Genomic DNA, 21,259 nt, shown 5'->3' on the forward strand with positions numbered 1-21,259 from the left:
TACCTGCATCTCATATGTATCTGACTGGCCACTGGATTAGGTATTGCACTGGATTACATTCTTTTAATTTTTCTACTGCAAGTCTGCATAGATGCTCATTAGAAAAGTGGGGAAACTATTCCCTTCTATACTCTCCGTCCTCCTTGATTGCCAAAGAGAAAGGGACTTATGTTCGGCAGCATTGTGAACAGCCCATGCCATAGCACTTGCAGGATGCCAACGGATCAGAAAAAAGAGCTATCCTGCTCTTGTACACTTCACAGCACCCTGATCTTTAGAAAACAGCATAAGTTTATGAGATAAGTGTATGATTTGGCAGGGCATAAAAGCTCTGAAATACATAAATAAAATTATTTACCTTCTACTGCCTGAACATCAAGTTGTTGTTAAAGGCACAGCAATAGGGCCAGTAAAATATTGGCAACCATCGCAGGAAATGTTAGACAAATAAAAAGCATTATCTTTCCTCTATGGCCTTAGGCGTGGGCATTAGATTTGCAGCATTTCAAAGGAACCTGCAAATTAAACATGAAACGGATTGCTTTTGAATGGTTGTTGGATTGGAAGTGGCTAAATGTGTGAAACATGTAACCTCTTTCCTCATATCGCTGATAAGTTGGGCATGGGGATATGCCCATATTCTTGATATTTCTGCCGCTGCCACTCATCCATATTTGCGTTAACACCTGCTGGGATAAGCAAATACTGTAGCAAGACCCATAACAAGTTTATTGAATATCAGTAGTCTCTCTCTCTCCAAATGAAGGCAATAGAAAACTAATGTCTCCCTCTGGTTCCATCACAAAAATTGATAAGCATAGAAACAATAATATATGATATGCTGATTTGTGCTGTGTTAGCTTTAATATCCTTTCTCCAATTGGCCTCCAATAGACAATATATTCTAAGGTTTAGAAAAGTCTTTGCTTTCCCCAGACCCACTAAAAACACAACAAAGTGTATAAAGAATGAGTGAATTTTGAGAACCTTGAAGTTGCCAGAAGCTGACCAGAAATGGCAGTTGGCAGTTTTAAGAGCCTATAGATTACAGGGAAGAGAGATGATACTTAGTGATGATGATTTCACATTTTCTTCTTGGAGAGTGGAAGGATATTTTCAGTTTGTTCCAGCTTTTACTTAGCTAATCTTTTGCATATGTAAGTGTTAGGCAAAGGGCCTAATAATCACACTTGGGACTGCATGAACAGAAACACTTTATTCAGATCATGGGATTTCATGGTATTGCTCTACTTGGCCCTGATTAGGGCTCAGCTGGAATTTCGGGTCATCACAATTTGAAACACACATAAGTGAGCAAGGTCTCAAAAAAAGTGAAGGGGGAAAATGGTGAGATTCAAAACGCAGGACTTTGAGGGACACACTGAAGTAGGCTTGTATGGATAGTCTAGAGTGTTTAGGGACATGAGAGGAATCTTCCAAGGATTCTAAAGGGTCACCATAAAGGAAAACAACCAGGGAGAGAAAGGGCACAGGTGGAGGAGCAAATACTTTTGGAATAAATTAGTTGAAATATTGGAATCACCACCTCCAACAGTTGGGGCATTGTTTCTGAAAGGAGACTGTCAAGGTATCTGTTGAGGGCAACTTGGGACTCAGCTACATTGTTAAAGAAATAGTGCTTTATATGCGTTGTTTATGAATTCTAACACTGTGACACCAGATGGTGCTGTGGAGTTCCATTTTTGCCAACCCGATTTCTCATACAAAGTTTAACTGAAACGCTTTGTTGATGTGTCTAGACCCAGCCTCGGTAATTGGATAACCCTTACTGTGGGATTATTATAAAGTCTTATAAAAACAGACATAATAAAAAGCACCTCTGTCTTCACTTTGCTCATCATGCATAAAAGGGGCCTGCCTGAGAAGCCGAGGACCAGTTATGATTGCTAGCTGGAACAGAAGTGATACAGTTCTAAAAAGGGACAGCATGGGATTCAATTAACACGTACTTTATACAACTTTTGAATGATTAAAAAAACCTGCTTCTGGTCTAAATATATCTTACATTTAAAACACTGAGCTGGTTTGTGTGATACATTAAGCCAAACCTTAGCTCCACAAGATCATGCAAAGATTTGCTCTTGCAGGGGTGCCAACTTGAATAAAATAGGGGGGCTGGTAAGCCACGCCTCACATAATCAATCATACAACACAACAACACACACACCATTTGAATGGCAGTGCCCATTAACTTGGGGTGGGGCCCTCAAATATTTTATTGGGGGAGCTGTGTCTCCTTTATTGGCTCCTATGGCTCTTGGCTACAGCTTGCTATCAATGATAGGAGTGCTTAACCACCAGTCCTGGTTAGGATGATACCCATATCCAAACCTTGGCTTGGCTTGGCTTAGCACAGCATCGGAAAGTACCAGTGGGGAGGAAAGCTGCTGCAAGATCCTCTCTGGGAGCTTGAACACTTGCACAGCCTCACTAAACTAAGGTTTGGCTTAGCATGTCACCTGACCCAGGCCATTGTCACGCTTAGGTTTTTTAAGCTCAGTTTTTGTGCAGTGCTACATCAAACTCTGGCATAGCACAAGTTTGTGAGCATCTGGGCTTCCGGAGAGGAGATCAAGGCCAGTTGCTGTTCTGGTACTGTTGTGCTGCTGTAACCTAAGCCATGGTTTGACTTAGCATGTCATCTGAACCCAGGCTCAAGGTTTCTCCCCTCCAGACAAACTGTGAGCTGCAAACTGAGAACAAACCTTGGTTACAACTCGTGGTTTGAAGCAAGATAACTACTAGCCTGTATGCTGACAACATACTGAGCCACAAGCCATGGCTTAGCTCACAGCAGCAGGACTGGAGGAGGACCAAAATGGCCTTCATGTGTTCATGCTAAAACGTGGCTTGCAAATAATTAAATTAATTTTAAAAAAATTAAATCAAGAAATGCAGCCGTTTCCCCTTTAGTTCTGGTCCTGTGACCAGTAGGCACCAGTGAGGATGCATAGCTTATCCAGCTTCCCAGCACTATATTTTGCTGCTGTTTAGCAAGAGGAGGAGGGGCAAAGCAGCAGGGAGCATCACACAGTGTGGGCCACTGCTGCCTATAACTCTGCTCTTTGTTTGAACAGCACAAAAAGCCAGTTGTTATCCTATGGGGGCAAAAGTTCTTACCTACCTTCCTTGTTGCTCTTCTTATTTAAAGAATGATATTTATCGCTGCTTTCGTTTTTCCATTCAGATGCTGAGAGTGAGCTAGAGGGGGATCCTTAAAGGTGGCAGTGGGGACAAAAGCCAGGCTTATTTATCAAAATAAATCATATTGTTTTCAGAGGTGAAATGGAGACACTTGATGTCAGTAGGGTTTTTTAAGGTGATGCAGATTTATAAAATTTTAAAGAGCCCTACATGTTGCCTCAGAATCCTGAGAGCGTTTACAAAATTTGCGATAGGCATAAGTGTTGAAGGAGTATTCTCCAGTGAGCACTTGCAAACTGTTACTTTTATTGGACACAGCTGTTGCTGATTGTGGGTAGAAAAAGTGGTTGGTCGCTTGAATGCGATCTCATTGTCTTATAGCATTGCTTGTTGGACTTTTTTTATTATTAGCATAACAGCTGTTGGGGGGGGATAGTGAATGAATATCACAGGTACAAAATATCACAGTGAACATCAGCATTCTACATTTGTTATAGCCAGGAGTGCAAAAAAAAATTTAATTTTTTTTTTTGCAAAACTTAGGAGCCAGACAGAGTTGTCTAGGAGTCGGTTTCAAGGGCTCAAGACATGAATGCATGGTTGAAAGAAAGTATCCCGTCCTCCCTTGTGTATTCTGCTCTTGTGTCCCATCACTCAGGCATTATATCAAAAGGTATGAGCACACCTAGGACATGTTTAGGCAGTAGACAGGGCATTTTCGCTTTTCTTTTGTGTGTGTTGTGCCCTTTTTTGCTTTGTATCTCTCTGTTTCTGTGTGTCAGGCAGCGAGCCAGCAAAAAAATCGGATAGAGTATGTGAAGCTAACTCATTGTTAGGAGAAACATAGCCTGCTCAGGGGAGCCATGCCTAATGAGCACAGCAAGTCTTCTCAGTAGATCTTGCCCCTATAAGGCAGTTGTTGAGGCTGAAGACACCCACTTTCCCACAGCTGCCCAAGCAATCTGAGACTATGCCAACGTGCCTATCTCTGTTGCTGCTTCTTCATACCACTTCTGGTCCTGAGAGACATGGAGGGAGGGGAGCTTGTTATACTGATGGACCCATCTAGCTCAGTGTTGTGTACAGTGATTTATAACAGGAGTCCTGATAACTGGGAGACATTCCTAGTCCTAGCTGGCACTAAATCTGGGATCTTTTGCATACAAAGCAGATGTTCTGCCACCGAGTAATGGATCCTGCAAAAGTGCACTTACTTGTATTTAGCTGAGCACACATAGGTGCAGCACAAGATTGGGGCATCAAGGGAGTGAGGCCAGTGGCGCAAACTTTGCTGGGGCATGGCCAGTTTTCCTTACTCATCCATATATTGTATGCATGAATAATGTGTGCCTAGTGCCTCTGATTTCACCATAAAAGCCTTGTAAAGAAATGCAGAGTAGGAAAGAGGGCTTCATAGTTGTGGAGAGTGTTTTATCTCACTCAAAATCAAATTAAAATTTTGTTCCCAAGTGGACAATTTATTTTACCAGAGATATAAGACATTTTTGAGAACTGGAAATAAGGGAGAAGAGCTTAATGAAGAAGGCATACCAGGGAATTTCCTGAAAGAAAGTTTGCACTCAGCAGTTGCAGTAGAAATTTGGGACAAAGTTTCTTAAAACAATAAACCCATGTTTTTAAAGAAGCATTGCCATTACAAAGTGGAACCCATGCAAAGATGTATTGAGTGAAAACCATAATAATGCTAAGTAAAGTATTTCCCCCCCCCCCCCAACTTGCTGCTTGATCTCTGGGCCTTGTGCCAGAAAAGTAGTGCTAAGGAGAGACCATGCCTTAATGCAGAGCTTCTCAGTCTTTCTGTTCCCATGCAGCCACTTGGGATGACTGAAAATTACTTATACCCACTAGTCACAAAATGGTGGCCGATGGAGGTGAAGTTTGATAGAATTGATTGGCAATAACAGTCACCCTTGTGCCCAGTCCCAATCCCTTTCTCTATTCATGCCTATGGACAGCTCTCTCTTCTAGCCTTAGACCCTAAAAAATAGCTTCTTCTTGCGATCCAGACAGCAAGATAGTTCTTCCTACTAATACAGGGATAGCCAGGACAGTTCTTTCTAAATCAGAAGTAGCCAATGTAGTGCTTTCCAGATCTTTTTATACTCAAAGCAGTAGCAGCTGGTAGAGCCAAGACCTGGTGAGGACAGCCTGTGACCAAGCAGGTCCTATAGGTTGGGCAAAGCTGATCTCATTTTCTTCCCATCCTCCTGCCTTGCAAAGATGTGGACGCAAAAGCATTGCAGTTATGTGAGTGCTTAGTGCCTAACTCAACTGAAAAGTGTCTAACTTTGGTTTAGGAGGGTTCCCTGCTGTCTTGATTTCTAGTTTGGGTCTATGTCACAGACTGGAGTTTGAATTGGTTGGTGGAAGGTGTCACATAGAACTATTAACTAGGTCCCACCACTAAACTTTCAGCCCAATGGAAAATGATTACAGCCCATCACCACCTTACAGTGGTACCTCGGGTTACATACGCTTCAGGTTACAGACTCTGCTAACCCTGAAATAGTACCTCGGGTTAAGAACTTTGCTTCAGGATGAGAACAGAAATCGTGCTCCAGCGGCGCGGCAGCAGTAGGAGGCCCCATTAGCTAAAGTGGTGCTTCAGGTTAAGAACGAACCTCTGGAATGAATTAAGTACTTAACCCGAGGTACCACTGTATTTACTTCTATGGCTTTTTGCCAGAATGTGGAGGGGTATTAAATAGACCAGATTGTAGGAGACCAGGGTTAAAATCACGACTCATCTATGAACCTCCCTAGACCACCTTGGGCTTTTCACTGTTAGTCTATGTCTCAGGGTTGTGAGGATAAAATGTGGAAGAGGAGAGCCATAAGTTCCATGAAAAGAAACCAGTCTCATTTGTTTTAATTGGTTCAACAAAAAATAGCTTGTCAAGGGAAGGTAGCAACATGAACAAGCCAGTTTTCTTGGGTTTGGTGTCTGCTCTGAAAGAAGCCTTTTTGCATTCAATGGTGCTTACTCTCATGTAAGCGGGGTTAATTTATTAACTGCATTTATGTGACCTCTCATAACAGTTCTCTGGGCTTCTCCCAAAGCAAAGCAAAACAGTTAAAACTGGATGCACTATCACTGTGCATATCTAGGATTAGTATATTAGACAAAAGGAAGCTCTTAAATAGGTATGTTTGTTGCTTTGGAAACTGAAGAGTTATTGTCAGGTTAAGGGATAGCTAATGTTAAGGTAGGCATTTAGGTGAGCATGAGGATTAGCCAGAAAATTACATGTTTTAAAAGCTTGGTTTAAACAGTAGGAGAAGCTCCTAGAGAGGCTAATCAGAATTTAATAGAGGAACACCTAGAAAGTTAAGATCTAATGAAAGATAAAGGGCACAGTTTCTCTAAAGTGAGATCATGCCTAGAAATGTTGATTGAATATTTTTACAAAGTTTATTTGAAAGCACTGAAAGAGGGTGCAACACACACAGTTTCCCTGGATTTGAAAAAGCTGTGGAGACAATACAAAAGAAAAGATTAATATGCAATATAAGTACTTAACAGCATTAAACTCCTTATAAAAAAAATTATTTTGAAGACACACAAGATTTGCAGAACTTAACTGGAAAGGATTAATATTTTCTCTCCCAAGACCGCACTCGGAGGGAAGAAAAAAGGAAAGAATTAAGAATGAGTAGAAGAATCAACGGGTGATAAAGAAATATAGATAAAATTAGTTTTGAACAAAAGCGATAGATGTTGAGACATGTATTTTGATACACTCTTTGAACATTCATGTGGAATGTTGGAGGGTATGTTTCTATATTCTCGACTATTTCCTTTATTTCAGCATGATTGAACTTTTAGTACCATATCAGTACTGTCAAACCTAAGCGCGGACCTGGACAGATTTTAAATGCAGAGGGCACAATTCGGCATAAAGTTAAGTACTTTAAATACTTCCTAATTTAATGAGAGGGTTAAGCATGTTCTTAGCTCTCTAACGTTGAAATTGATGAAATTCAAAAGTACCTAATTTTAGCTCAATTGTGCACACATGATTTTACTGAAGTTTTCAAAAAGACTGTTTAATTCCTAATAAGGGTAGCTTCCACATGACTTGTTTATTGAACGTTCATCCTGATTTCTTTGCACAAGGTTTCATTGTACAATCTGAATTTGCTGCTATGCAATTGAATCCCTATTGCAAAATTGCAACAGTCTGGAGGAACACTTTCCAAAAATTTTATCAGGCGGTCAGGCCCAAGGATGGGCTTGTATAGGGAGCATGTTCTAGCTGGAGAGTGGTGGCAGTGCTCTGGTGAAGAACGGGCAAACAAGCTGTATGCTGGTGGTCTGGTGGCACAGAGGAAGGAACTGGTTTCCTCCTTCAGTGGCAAGTTCACAAAACCTGAGGAAAAGCTGCAGAACTGGGAGTTCTTATTTTAGACCACAGCACTGAATTGGCCTTCTAACATCACCTAACTTTTCAGGTCAGGAATATTATGAGCTGTTTTATGAACTGCTATAATTCAGCATTGGCTACCATCCCCAGTGGTACAAGGAGTTAGCATCACAGTTGTATTTAAGGGGGAGAAAACCTTTATGCAGTTTTCTATATGATTTTTTAGGCTTGAGCCACATACCGCCGTATTCAGTGAGGAAATCCCATGGGCTGTTGCGGATCTATGCCAATCTCTTACTCGAGCTCCATAATAGTTTATAAGTCTACAAATAATTTTGGAAGGAGAGTTGTAGTCACAGTGTTTGAATTGGTGTTTTTTTTTTATCTCTAACATACAGAGTAAAGGCAAACTGCATACTTCTTTGGCAAATTTTGAATGAAGGATTGAGATGTGCATCATTAATTAGTAATACTTGTTTATAAGCCTAAACAAAGATATCACACTGTTACACACTTCGCACTTCCTCAAATAGTGAGAATTTCCAGGGGCAGTGCTACAGGGTTTAATTTCGTTTGAATGAGAGCACTGGAGACTTATGATGTCTTTGCAATATCTGTTCATTTACAAATATACAAGCAGAGCATATTAGAAGCAAACTGACACTCCCTCAGCAGGCAAGAATTCCACTAACCCCACCTCTGATTCTCAGAGAGAGTGCTTGCAACCCAGGGGCGATTCACGTTCAGCCAACTCACTGCTCTCTGTTTGATGCTCTCTCAGTTCACTCTGCACACACCTTTCCTTCCCCCTCACACAAATGCCCCTACAGAGACCTGCTGTCAAGCCCCATCTCCTACAGATAAATTGCTCATTCAGGGGAAAAAAATATCTCATGACCACTAGCTTCTGCTGATGAAACGCCAGCTTAACAGCCCCTGACTATTGGCAGGCAAGCAGCTTTGCAGAGTGGTCTTCTGGCTTCCACACCAAAGCTAACTTTATTGCTTTTGAAAGATACTGCCTGGGATCTTGATGGCATTGCTTCACCCTATATTGTAGTTTTCGTTCTAGCTATACAGTATTCCTGATCAGGGCCTCTGTCCATGTGACAGCACAGATTCAGGTTGCTGAAGAGCTTCCTGGTTTTTCCCCTACCCATATTTTTCCATGTTGCCCTTTAAACCAACACATTTTTCTTAATGTACCTGCCTGATTTCTTCCATCCATGAGATACCTGCCAACCTACACACCCCAAATAATACGCATTTTCCAAAGCCGTCACTAAGCAAGAACACTCCCCGTACGCTGCTTTGTGATCATGTTTGGTGAAAAGTGGTCCACAAATCTTGGAAGTAAATAAACACTAAAATTTACACTTAATAAAAATATTAATATATATTGCCATTATATTTGACCTCTGTCCTTTCTTCAGCATGAGTTAGATAGCACCACTGCATGGAGAGACTAGCAGCAAAATGAAAACTACCATAGCAGTAGCCAGCACCCACTTCTTTTAGAGACTGATCCAAGAGGCATTCAAATGAGAAGTGTACTGCTGATTTCAGAAGAAGTCAATCCTTTGCTGCTTTGTTAAAAGAAACAAAATGATGGAAATAAGAATGCTGTGTTTGCTTCTGCAAGGTTTGAATATGACAGCATTTTTGATCATTTAAAAATCTTAAGTTCGTTGACACAAGTCTAGTTAAGTATATTGCTGACTTAATAAAAGTTGATAGTAACATTTTAGAAGCTCTTTGGAATCTAAAAAGAACTAGTGTTTGATCTAGCAGCAGAGACAAAAACAGTCTCTTGTTTTATGATAAAAGAAGATGTCTGTGTTGATCTTCAAGTATGTCAGATCATTCTGAAGAGGCTAGTAAGAGCTGTGTTGTTGTTGTTTTTGTCAAGTGATTTTCCTTGCTATCATTAAGCTTCAAATAAAGTTGGGGGGGGAGGGAGAGAGAGCTTTGTACGTTGTGTCATTGTATTCATCCGTCATAATTTCTGTTGACAATTCTCGACATGCACTATGTTTTACTGTTCTAACGAGAGAAAAGACCAGCCATTAAGTTTACGTTTCTTTGTTTTTCAATAAAGTCACATATCAGGAGTAATGCTGGGGTATGCTAATAAGCCATATATAATGTTAGGCACCTGGGAGCAAGAAATATTTTCTAACTAGTTCTAAAGGGAAATAATGTTAAAAAAGGAAGAGTGATTGTTATATACGCAATGTGTGCTGGCCTACGTGTCAGTATCAAAAACATCTTTTAAGGAACTTGGCACAATAAATCTCTCAACCTTGATGGTTGTTATTTAAAAGTCTATTGTAGATGCAATTTTCCTACCTGGCATGTTCTGTTTTGGAGTCCCAGGTACCTGAAATACATTTTTCCTCATCTTGACATGTCTTATGTAGGGATGATGGTGAAATTTGCTACAAGCAGACCAAGCATCAAACTGATCCATAGTCCACTTTTCCACTCTCTTTGTGAAGTATGCTTGCTTGTAGTGACTTTCTGCTGATTTCCTGCTTACAATTAACAAAAAAAATATTATATGACAACATTTGTTCCGCTAAGATTCAGCTACCATCAGCGGTAACATCTGATCTTACCTGTCTGCTAAAAGGGTACTGCTGAAATGTGCATTCACATTTACTTCTGTAATTGATCCACTGTTCAAGTGACTATTTTAGCCATTAACAACCATTAACATTCATTGTTTTATCGTTAACCCATTTCTCATTTTTTCGTTCCATGTGATTTTGCCAAACTCACAATGAAAGCACAGCCATTGTCTTACGTCTTAATGTGAAAATGTTATATTTATTAATGCAGCCAAAAAATGGAATTCATCTGTATTTTGTGAGTGTTGAAATGTGAGCCTGATGCATATAGTTTTTATAATAATATTACATTTTTTATTATACCACTATAATAATCTTCCTATCAGTGGTTAATACTTATTAGCTTTTGTCCATGCAAAAATAAAAACTGCATTCTCCCCACCCCCGGCCAAAGTGTGTGGTGGGTTGTGGTGAAAATCATAAGCACACCCTGCAAGCCATGCCTTGAGCGATGTGAACTGGGGGTTTTTAGGGAGCATGGGTAGGTGGATGAATCATAAGCACATGGTGCCCTAAAATCCAAATGAACAATAAATGAAATGGGTTACTGATTTGCTTGACAATTTAAGTTGCTAATATGGTAGCTGGTTGACAAGGAAAAACCACAAACAATAGTAAGGGGACAGGGGCTTCGTTGCCTTCTCATCTTCACTTGAACAGTAACCTTGAGGCAAGATGCATACTTCAGTGGCCTCACTGAATTTTCAACCATCCCTGAGATCGTCACAAAGAACGTAAACAATATTGTTATTTTTGAAAACCTAAGAGCTGGATCAGCAATGGTTAAAAATAGCAAAGTGAGAACTGAAGCGAATTGGTACTGGTGATGAATCTCTTGAATTGTAATCTGCACTGGCATCAAGTAATGGACCACATCCCTACAAGTGCCACCTTAAAGAGTAAATAAATGGTCCCCATCCATCGCCAAATTAAATTAAATTAAAGCTGGGTTTATTCTAAGGCACCAGTCTATCTAAAGATATTTCTACCTAAGTATTTGCCACTTGAAGCAAATGATATGAACTACAGTGGTGCCTTGCAAGACGAAATTAATTTGTTCTGCGAGTTTTTTCGTTCTCCGAGTTTTTTCGTCTTGCGAAGCACCACTGTGTATTGACGGTTTCCTATAGGAATGCATTGGCGGTTTTAAAAAAAAGTCGCAAGACGTTTCGTCTTGCGAAGCAAGCCCATAGGGAAATCCGTCTTGCGAAGCATCTCAGAAAACGAAAAATTCTTTCGTCTTGTGAGTTTTTCGTCTTCCGAGGCATTCGTCTTGCGAGGTACCACTGTATTAAAATAAATTACAGTTGTTGTAAATGAGCAAGTATGCAATTGAAAGATTTAGAAATATGAAGTTAATAGGGTATATATGCTATGGCAAATGAAAGTTGGTGGATCTTGATATTTATTTGCAATTCTCGAGATTTTAGGAGGCCCAGCCAGAAATGTCAGATGTTTGTGTCCCAGGGCTTATAAATGTCCTTCATTGGTAAATGATAGAAATGAGGATGAGATTTAGACATTTACGATGGAAATGAAGATGACATTTAGACATTTATTGAAGGCACTGAGTTAGCTTTGAGATTTACTGGTAAATGTAATTTTCTGAGATTTCCCTTTGGGATTTTTATGGGAATACTATAAATTACTCAGATATTGCACATTTCAGGTATTAAGGTTCTAGTTTTATAATCTTTGACTTGAACAGGAATGCGTTTCAGTTACTGTCATAAGCTCTGTGGTTGTTGACATTTACCAGTAATTCTTAAAACTGGACACAAGGTCAGAAGCAATGCCAGATCATGGTTTGGCGCTATGCGAATGAAAGTGGCAGGACTGTACTGATTTAAGATCAACAAGCTATGTCTCTTCAGTTTTAGCTAAATAGGGTAGATTCAGAATACAGGAATTTTGCTGTCAGGTACATAGCTTAAACCAGTGTGGCATAGTGATTTGAGTGTTAGTCTGGGACTTAGGAGACCAGAATCCCAGTCCCCACTCAGCCATGGAGCTCACTTTCTATGGAGAATATGCCATTGAATTGCACACATTTATAAAGGTTTCAGCATTTACAGATTACAAAGATGGTTTCTTCCACTCAACCTGTGCCCCAAACAAGCATACGCCCCCTCTTTGGGAAAGATGATGAACTAATATTCAAATGAAACGCACTACAGTAAGAACGCATACATAAAAAGAAGTTACATGTCCCCTGTTAGCTGTTTGACTAGCAGCCATGTAAGGCTGGCAACAGCCACCGGGGGTCCTGACATTTGCTGGTCGGCTGGACATGCATTGTACTAATATAATGTCCTTCAAGGCTCCATCAGTCAGAGCAATCTAAGAGCAGGGTTGTGGATATTTGACACACTTTGTGCATCTTACTGCAGCGTAGGAGCTGTGGTGTTAGAAAATGGTTTGGGGGCTTCCCAGGCAAAAAGAAATTGGCCATATTGAGATCGATCCTAATTCCCCAGGGGGTTATGGAAATCCTAGATAAGAAGCAGAACAAGACGCGCATTAACCTGGGCAGTCATGTGACATTGGATGAATATAATTTACCAAGCCATATCTCATAACACTGTGCAATTACCGCTTGGTAAGCTGGTCATCTGGATTCGTTCTGCAGAGTATTAAGGAGAAACTTTCTCTGTTTGTCTTGATTTATGATCAAGTGAAGAAATGTGCTATGGGTTCTTTAATATTTAGGGAACCAATCCTTGTTACCAGCTGAATGTAAGAGACCACTGGCAACAGAACAACTTAGAAATCTATAGCATGTCAGCTTGACTGAATCTTCACTGGTGTGCTAGTTTTCTTTGTGCAGATACCATTTTAGATAGAAAAGCCTTTAAGTTGGAAGTTGAAGAAAAGGTTTGCAAAATTGTATCCCCTTCTCCCTTTTTAAATGATGCATAAGAAGACATCCAACTGCAGTGGATGTGACTTATGTCTAGCAAAACAGGAGAAATGGGAGAGATATAGAAATAGTGTCTGATTCTATACTAATACTTAGTATGTCCACATTTTTAGCTTGCTGAATTTTTTTATACGTAATTGTTGTGAGAATTCATTTATGTGCATTTATTGCTTAATTAATACTTTCCATTGTTGTTTCCTCTAGAAGAAGACCTATCAGTGCATCAAGTGCCAGATGGTTTTCTACAATGAGTGGGATATCCAGGTTCATGTTGCAAATCACATGATTGGTGAGTGAAGTACTAAATCTTGTTGATGATAGATAGACTCTCCTAGCTGTATTCTCATTGCCTGTAAATTTAAACAGAGTTAAGGAGAAATTAATTGTGCAACTGTCAATGATTTACCCAGGTGTGATAGATATTTTTTTTAAAAGAAATATTATTAGGCCTAATAAAGCATTAGCATGTTTTATTTTCTGCAAGGGCTAGTTTAGACTTCTGCAGAGATTCATATACTACTGCCAGTCAAAACACAGGTGATTAACAAATTAAACTTCTAATCATTTTTGCATTATTGAAAACAACTAACAGGAATGGTTAATGAACTGGTTGTTAGCTTTCCACAGAGTTTTAGGCAGGTTTTAATTTCAGAAGTTATTATGCTAATGACACTACCGAGTGCTGCTCAAGCACCTTGGTACCAACACCAGAATTTGTGAGTTTTGTCACGAAGAAGCGTAAATAATTCAAATGGCCATAAAACAGGGATATACATAGTATTTAAAAGCTTGAAAACAACCCAGAATGGTTCTCTACAAAATGAAATAATATATTTAATTGAGTCAAAGCTCAAGCACGGTTATTGATAGTATTTAGAGTCTACAGTCACAATTTCTAATGATAATTTGCTTTTATAATATGGCTGAAGTTAGGAAATACCATATGAAACACTGAGCATTTTCTTTGAATCATCATATTTTGCCATTATTTGCTTATTCCCCTGGGTTATATTTATGTTTTTAATTTGGTTACCACTTAGTAATAACACTAAGCGTTCTGCAAGCCAATTAAATTTATCAAGCACATCTTTTGCCTGCTAATAAAACAATATTGCCTTTTGTTACTGCCTATTTCTAAGAAATTCCTTTGGCAAAGAGCAGACATTAGAATCATTGGCTTTGTACTGCTACAGTATTTTTTTCAATGTTTTAGAAAAATGGGAACTTCTTGCAGAGAGATTCATGTCAGCAGACAACTCTATAAATGCATGTTCATTTATTCAAAACCTATTTCCTTTGAGCTGTTTTACAAAAGTTACTTAATTTCTGGCTTGATGTTCTAAACTATTTTTACACATGTTCTCATGTAATTTTGTCATACTTATTGAAGGTTGTTGGTTAATTTAATATGCTTCTTCTCCAGCTGTTGTAGTTTAATTTTAAAAAACAACAACTTTGGCTTCATCCTAAACATGCTTACTAGAGAGTAAATCATATTGAAGCCAAAGTATCTTAGAAACCTTAGAATCATAGTGTCAATGCATAAAAGTAAAATAAAGTTTCCAGGAGTTAAATGTGAGCTTTAATTTTTTTAAATGAATGTTCTGAAGTCAAAATAGAATTAAGAGTGAGTCATATTATGTGTGTATCCATTAAAAAAACAATTGCACTGGCAATACAAGCGAGAGATGGCCAAAGGAATTTAGTGTTTGTGCAAGGAGGTCCAAATGACATGATGATAAAAAAAAGTTAATAATAAATAAAGTGGCCAACTCAGTTATACTCAGAATAAACCCACTTAAATCAATAGACCTGTTAGTAATGCTCCTTAATTTAAGTAAGTAGGATGTGTACTGGATATAAACTACCTTAACTTTCAGTTTGCTCCTCTTCAATGTGCCTCCAAGTCAGTGGCATACTTCACCTTTGCTAAAATTAGGACCCACCCAGGTTGGCCCAGTGACCCAGTAGCAGGAATCACTGCTGCTGTATTACCAAAAATTTCATTCCTGGATAAGCCCTAGCAGGGTTATGAACACTTCTAATGCAGCATGATTGTCAGGGGCAATCCTGTCACGCTCAGTGTGTTTTCTTCCCAAAATTCCACACAATGGAAGGCAAGAAGCTTCAGAAAATCCTGCAAGGAAGCAATGCAAACGCACAGAGCTTAGCAGAAATGATTTTGTAGATAACTGCAATTCCAGATTTAAAAAAATAAGGAGCAGGATGGAGAAGATGAATAATGTAGTAGTAGAGCTGGGCCTATCAGGTGTTGTAGCAGCAATGGCACACTCTCAGCTGATTTTTCCCCTGTTATTGATGGCAAGCTGACCATTCAGTAGTTACCTGGGTCTTCTCCCCCATCCCTTTTTGAAGATGGGGACATTTGGCTACCTTCAATCTGCAGGGACCTCATCTGTTCTCCAAGAATTCTCAAAGGTTATAGACAGAGGCTCGGGGATTACATCCACAAGTTCCTTTAGCACCATCAGGCCCTGGATATTTGATTCATTTAAAGTAGCTGGGTGTTCCCTTACCACTTCTTTTCCTATCTTGGGCTGCAGCTCCCTCTTTGCATTGTTCATTCTGTTATCACCAGGTTGAGCTGTGCTTTCCTTTTGGCTGAAAACAGAGGCAGAGTAGGTGTTGAGCAGCTCCACCTTCTCACTGTCGCCCAATAGCATTTCTCCGTCTTCTCCAGGTAGAGGACCTTCTACTGGTTCTTCTTCCTCTTGCTTCAAACATAGCCAAATAAACCTTTTAAAATTGCTTTTAACCTCTCTTACAAGTTTGATATCATTCTGAGCTTTGGCCTTCACAACCTTCTCCCTGCAACTGATGGCTACTCTTGAACAGTGTTAAATTAGTGTCCCATAGTTCCTTGCATGCAGCAGCAGGCTGTAGCACAGAATTAAAAGCATTAGTTTGGTACACGTGGCTGGTACTGGATTTGGGAGTGCATAAAGTGTAATCAGTTTAGCTCAAAAAGACTAGGAAACATTGTTCTGTGGCATTGCTTCCTGAAATGCACCAGAACAATAATGAGCAGAAGTCATTTTGCCAGTCGTTGCGCTTATACATAGTTATTTTGGGGGGATGATTTAGAAAACTTCAACTGGAATGAAAATAGTACTAATTTATAGCTGAAAATAGTTTGTTGGGAGCTGCAAAAAGAATCATAAACACACAGAGACAACTCTTCACATGTTTTCAGCTGGATCTCAATGTTTGGTTATTTTTAATGAGGTATTCAGCAAGCAACAGATAAAGAACATTTGACAATGAGAAGTTTGTCACTTCTTTGTGTGGGCAAGGGATTATTCTGGAATGTCAGACAGTCTCCTAGAGTATGTTTACTTGCCACCCACTTTGCACCTGCCTATAATCATTTGCTAGAGAACAAGGATGTTTTCTTCTATAGCAGGTAAAGCTAGACCAGGCCAGATTGCAATGTGACTTGAAATAGGGTAAGTCAGAATTGAGTGAACATTGGAAGTTGCTTCTGTTGTTACAAATTTTGTTCATGGGAGTCACTCTCATTGTAACTTCAGGAGAATTTGTGCCTATTTGCTAGAAATTGGTGTGCTAAGGCACTTTTAGGATTCTTGCCATTGCCAGATCTGATTGCCAGTAAGGATTTTCATTGAAAGAGTAAGTTGTGAAAACAAAAAATGCTAATGTTGAAAGTGGCCCCACATACTTTATAGCCTTAAAAGTTTGATAACATAGAATGGGAAAAAGGTGCTTTCCCCTGGCTGATTGTCATGCATGATATTGCTTCATGCCATAACCATAGTGACACAGATTTATGTGGGCTTGCTATAAAAACATTCCAGAAAGCAGGGTGGGGGAGATTCTATCACACAAAGCACAGTGTGATTTGCAGAACATGCTTTGATAATCTGTATTTACTGTAAGTAATGCTGGACGTCAGTGTTTGAGATGCATCCCTGATTAAAAACACTCATATTGCATCTTGAGGAAGAAGGATGTGGAAGAATTAACAACCTGTAATAGTTCTATTTTGGAGAGTGTATGAAAACCTGAATACAGGAAAATGAGTTTTTAGTGATTTTACATGCTAGGACTCGTTCCACATGGTCCTTTTTTTTTTTTTTTTTTTTTTTTGCTCTCTGCCACCATTACCTTTCCACCCCCACCACTGGCTCTTCTTTCCTTACATTATTTTACATTTCTGGGACGTTACCAAGATTACACTAGAATTAAAAGAGTGCTGCCAACAGGTCTATCACTAAACATTAACTAATGAAAAAGAGGGATATATGTGATTTAATATGTATGACAAACAATATAGTCATATTAATATAGGTAAATGAAAACACAACGGACAAGTCCATATATTGTTTATGGGATCAGCAGGGTCTATAAATGTTATTTTAGCACATTAACTGGTAATAAAGTTTATATCAGCAAACGAGAAAGAAAAAGCCAACGGGTTGCATCCAACGTTGCCATTCTGCTTCCTCAATGGAACTTCCCCCTCCTCTCCTCAACCCTGCAGAATGTCCTGCAGCCCTCTGGAGCTGCATTGAGGATGCATGGTGAGAAGAAACGAAGGCGGAACCCAAAGTGTCTGGTTAAAAAATTGCCGTCCTAATTACTTAGGGAGCTGCTGACATGTCACACCCATGTAGAGTTGAGAGTTTCTAGACTTCTGGCTTCAGTCTGTTTTTTTGTTGTTTGTTTGTTTGTTTGTTAATCTTTCCACTAGTTCTCTAAACTATGCTTTTGTAATGTGGTTTGTATCATCTCCTTCAAGGACCTCAGATCAGAGGCTTTGCCTGACAACTACCTTCTAGGCTGCCTGATGCTAAGTCCAAAGAGCTTTTTTTCAGATAAGCAGAGTTTTGAACCTGGGTCTCCCACATCCAGAATATGTGATCTAGTCACTCTGTTACACTGACTCTTAAGTACAACATATCAATGAGCATTCTATTTAGTCGTGGCAAAGTAACCTGTCAGCACAAATGGTCTACAGGGTAGATGGGGAATGTGAGGGGTGCAGAGTGGTTGAGAAGACTGACTTTAATATAATTTAGAACAAACCAGGTAGAAGAACCTTCTGGAGAACCTTTCAAAAAAGACTGTTATAATGGCAGACCTCACACCAGCTGTCTTACAGGGTGGTCACTGGTTGAGGGCACCCAGAGCTCAGAAGACTCCCCCTCATCAGAACCTGCCTATAACGCCATTTACCACTGTCCCCTCATATTGGCAATGGGTGGGCAGCAGTACAGCTTGACAGGACCCAAAGTCAGGTCCATCTGCAGTGGCCACCTGCTGTTTTAAGTTACCCGAACTGTAATGCTTCAGCCCAAAGATATATGAAATCAACAGTGTTGCTACTTCTTTCGAAATCAGAAGTGATATAAATAAGAAGAGAGTTAGTGCGATTTAGTTGTTAGAGTGTCAGAGTAGGACCTGGAAGACCCAGGTTTCAAGTCCCTACTCAGCCATGAAGCTCACTGTGTGACCCTGGGCCAGTCACTGAGACTCAGTCTAACATACTTCACAGGGTTGTTGTGGGAATTAAACAAGATGAGGGAGAACCATGTGTGCCACCCTGAGCTCACTGGAGAAAAAGGGGGGATATAAATGCAATCAATCAATCAATCAATCAATCAGTTATATACATTGTAAATGAATTACGTGTCTTTGCATTTTGGATAAATGAAGGTGGTGAACAGCCTTCACATCTAGGGGGCCAAGATTGGCTTACATTTAAAATGGGCCCCTCTGTCCACCAGCTGTTAAAATGCTCCCTGGAGGCCCAGCAGTGATTTTGCTGCTACTGCAGTGTCAATGGCAGCAGAAGCTAAAAAATAAAAAAATGAACTGCAACAGCATTGTAGTATTCAGGTTGCCTGTGTTGGGCAGCACCATGTCAAAGACCCTGCATAACAGTATTATCTAAAAGGAAGAAACAGCACATTCTGCATTGTGCCATAATATATAGAATAGTGCAATGGCATAACAAAAATGCAGAGGCATAACAAACCTTTCAGATTCCTTTTTCTTTTTGGTTTAACTTTTGATCTTCCTCTACTTCACTGCTACCCATGAATGCAACTTGTTCTCCTAAGGGTGTGCAGTTCCCACATGGGCAAAAAAAAAAGAGGAGACTTACATTCCAGGGAACAAACAAAATGTTTCCCTTTTCAAGCTCAGAGAAATAAGCGAAGACAGCATGGCTGCCTTGAGGACACTTATTTTGGAATGTTAGGTTATAAGGATAAAAAGGTTTTATAAACAATAAGTGCAAAGAAGAAAATAGTGTCATAGAGGAATGGAAGAATTGGAACCAGGAGAGAATGCAAATAATGCTAATTTCCAACATTCAGGAGATAAATAGCCAACTTATCAAACGATCACTGGAGAAATTGTTCAGGACAGGGCTGAGAATCATGGTGAAGGTGTTCATGGAAAAACATTAATGCCTTCCTGAGTTTGGGCTCTTACCAAGGAGCCAAAACAAGGAAGCACAGGCTCTAAGCGACTGGAGGCCCATAGTTCAAATCCATCTCAGTCCTCTACTCATTGGGTGGCCTTAGGCAACATATTTCCGTCAGCCTCTGCACCTCTCCCTACTGTCTGTAACATTGGGTTATAATGCTGCCCTTCTGTAAAGATTTAATTTAACGTTTACTGTGATAATGTATGGGAAATCCTTTGAGAACTTGGGGAGAAAGTGCTATGTACAAATAAAAAATCTACAATTAAGCTGTAGCATTTGGATTTTAATGTGAAGTCAGTGCTGCTTAATCACTTTAAATCCAAGTGCATTATCTTCCCAGCATACTGTGAACTGCTTTATTCTTTCAAAGAAGATAGGCAATATTTTTTGTTGGCAAAAATGTGGCTGGTGGAAGAATTATTTGGGGGGGATGTATTTTTATTTAAAATATTTAGCCCACTCTATTCAAGATGATGTATAATAAACATTTTAAAACCATCACAAGCGTTTAATAAATGCAATCATACAATAAAGCAAGATAACATAAAACAGATTATTAGAGCAACAGCCTCTAAGACACAGCCAACTACATCTTAGTACCCCGTCTAAGTAAATCCAGCCCGCAGACGGTCCAGGAATCAGCGTGTTTTTACATGAGTAGAATGTGTGCTTTTATTTAAAACGCATCTCTGGGTTATTTGTGGGGCATAGGAATTTGTTCATCCCCCCCAAAAAAATATAGTCCCCCCCAAGGTCTGAGGGACAGTGGACTGACCCCCTGCTGAAAAAGTTTGCTGACCCCAGGGCAGAAGTGTTTATTTTTTAACTGATTTTTTTAATTGGAAAAAGGTAGATCAGTGACTTTTACTTTATGTCCCCCCCCCCCCGCAACTTCCCTCTTACGCCCTCTCTCCTTACTACGCTGAGATGAAATGGATGAGAATCAAACCCCTACCCTTTTAACGCAGTGAAAGGAATCTTCCTATATAAAGTTATGAGACCCAACAATTGAAGTGCAACTTTGTAAGTGCTCAGAATAAAGCCCTATTAAGCATCAGATAATGCAAAGTGATATTGCCAGGAACTATTTTGTGAAGGCTTAATTTTTTTTCAGTCTGATAATTTTTGACCAATAATTGCCAACTGCCAATTATCCTTTTTTAGTCAGAAGGAATGCTCCAGCACCATCCCAGATTCCTGATCAGCGTCCTATCCCTAAAGAAGAGAAACGGTCTCCTGTGTGATTCGGACAACCCCTTTAAACCATGACCTATGTTTTAGGTGATATCACCATTGTTTTAAATCATGATCTATGTTTTGGGCGATATCACCATTGATACCCCTGATTAATTTATGAGTAGAGGGTGATGTATAGGTTACAAATTTATTGCAATGTATGGTGGTGGTTCCTGTTTTGTATGATGGTGGTTTTTGTTTTTGTTTTGCTTTGGTTACTGTTTGTCTTTTGTAAGCTTTGGCGATTTTAAATTTGGAGTTTTAAGTATAATATGTTGGTATGGGAAACTGTCGTGTAATGGGCCAATGGCCGTAATAAAGATCAATCCAATCCTCCAGCACCATGGAGGCTGGCATTGTAGCCAGCGCATGAATCTCCAAAGAGCCACAGACAACTGTTTCATGAAATGCAGGCAGCAAAATTGCAAGCCGCTGGCTGTGCACAACG

General features: G+C 39.7%; 2 protein-coding genes across 22 annotated transcripts in view; one reads left to right on the plus strand and one right to left on the minus strand.

Moving 5' to 3' along the window:
- RIOK3 (RIO kinase 3) overlaps window positions 1–21,259 on the minus strand; it is a 910,199-nt gene that overhangs the window by 173,051 nt on the left and 715,889 nt on the right. The gene's annotated exons all lie outside the window — the stretch shown is intronic.
- ZNF521 (zinc finger protein 521) overlaps window positions 1–21,259 on the plus strand; it is a 283,936-nt gene that overhangs the window by 122,158 nt on the left and 140,519 nt on the right. For 14 of the 21 annotated variants that reach the window (XM_083451573.1, XM_083451571.1, XM_083451563.1 and 11 more), the window contains one exon: window positions 13,305–13,389. In XM_083451573.1, coding sequence (XP_083307699.1) covers window positions 13,305–13,389 — 85 coding nt within the window. The remainder of the gene's footprint in view (window positions 1–13,304; window positions 13,390–21,259) is intronic. The other 7 variants (XM_083451574.1, XM_083451567.1, XM_083451569.1 and 4 more) reach the window with 1 other exon arrangement.

This window comes from Podarcis tiliguerta (genome assembly GCF_965153285.1).
Source record: "Podarcis tiliguerta genome assembly, chromosome: 7".
In the NCBI taxonomy this organism is placed as follows: domain Eukaryota; kingdom Metazoa; phylum Chordata; class Lepidosauria; order Squamata; family Lacertidae; genus Podarcis; species Podarcis tiliguerta.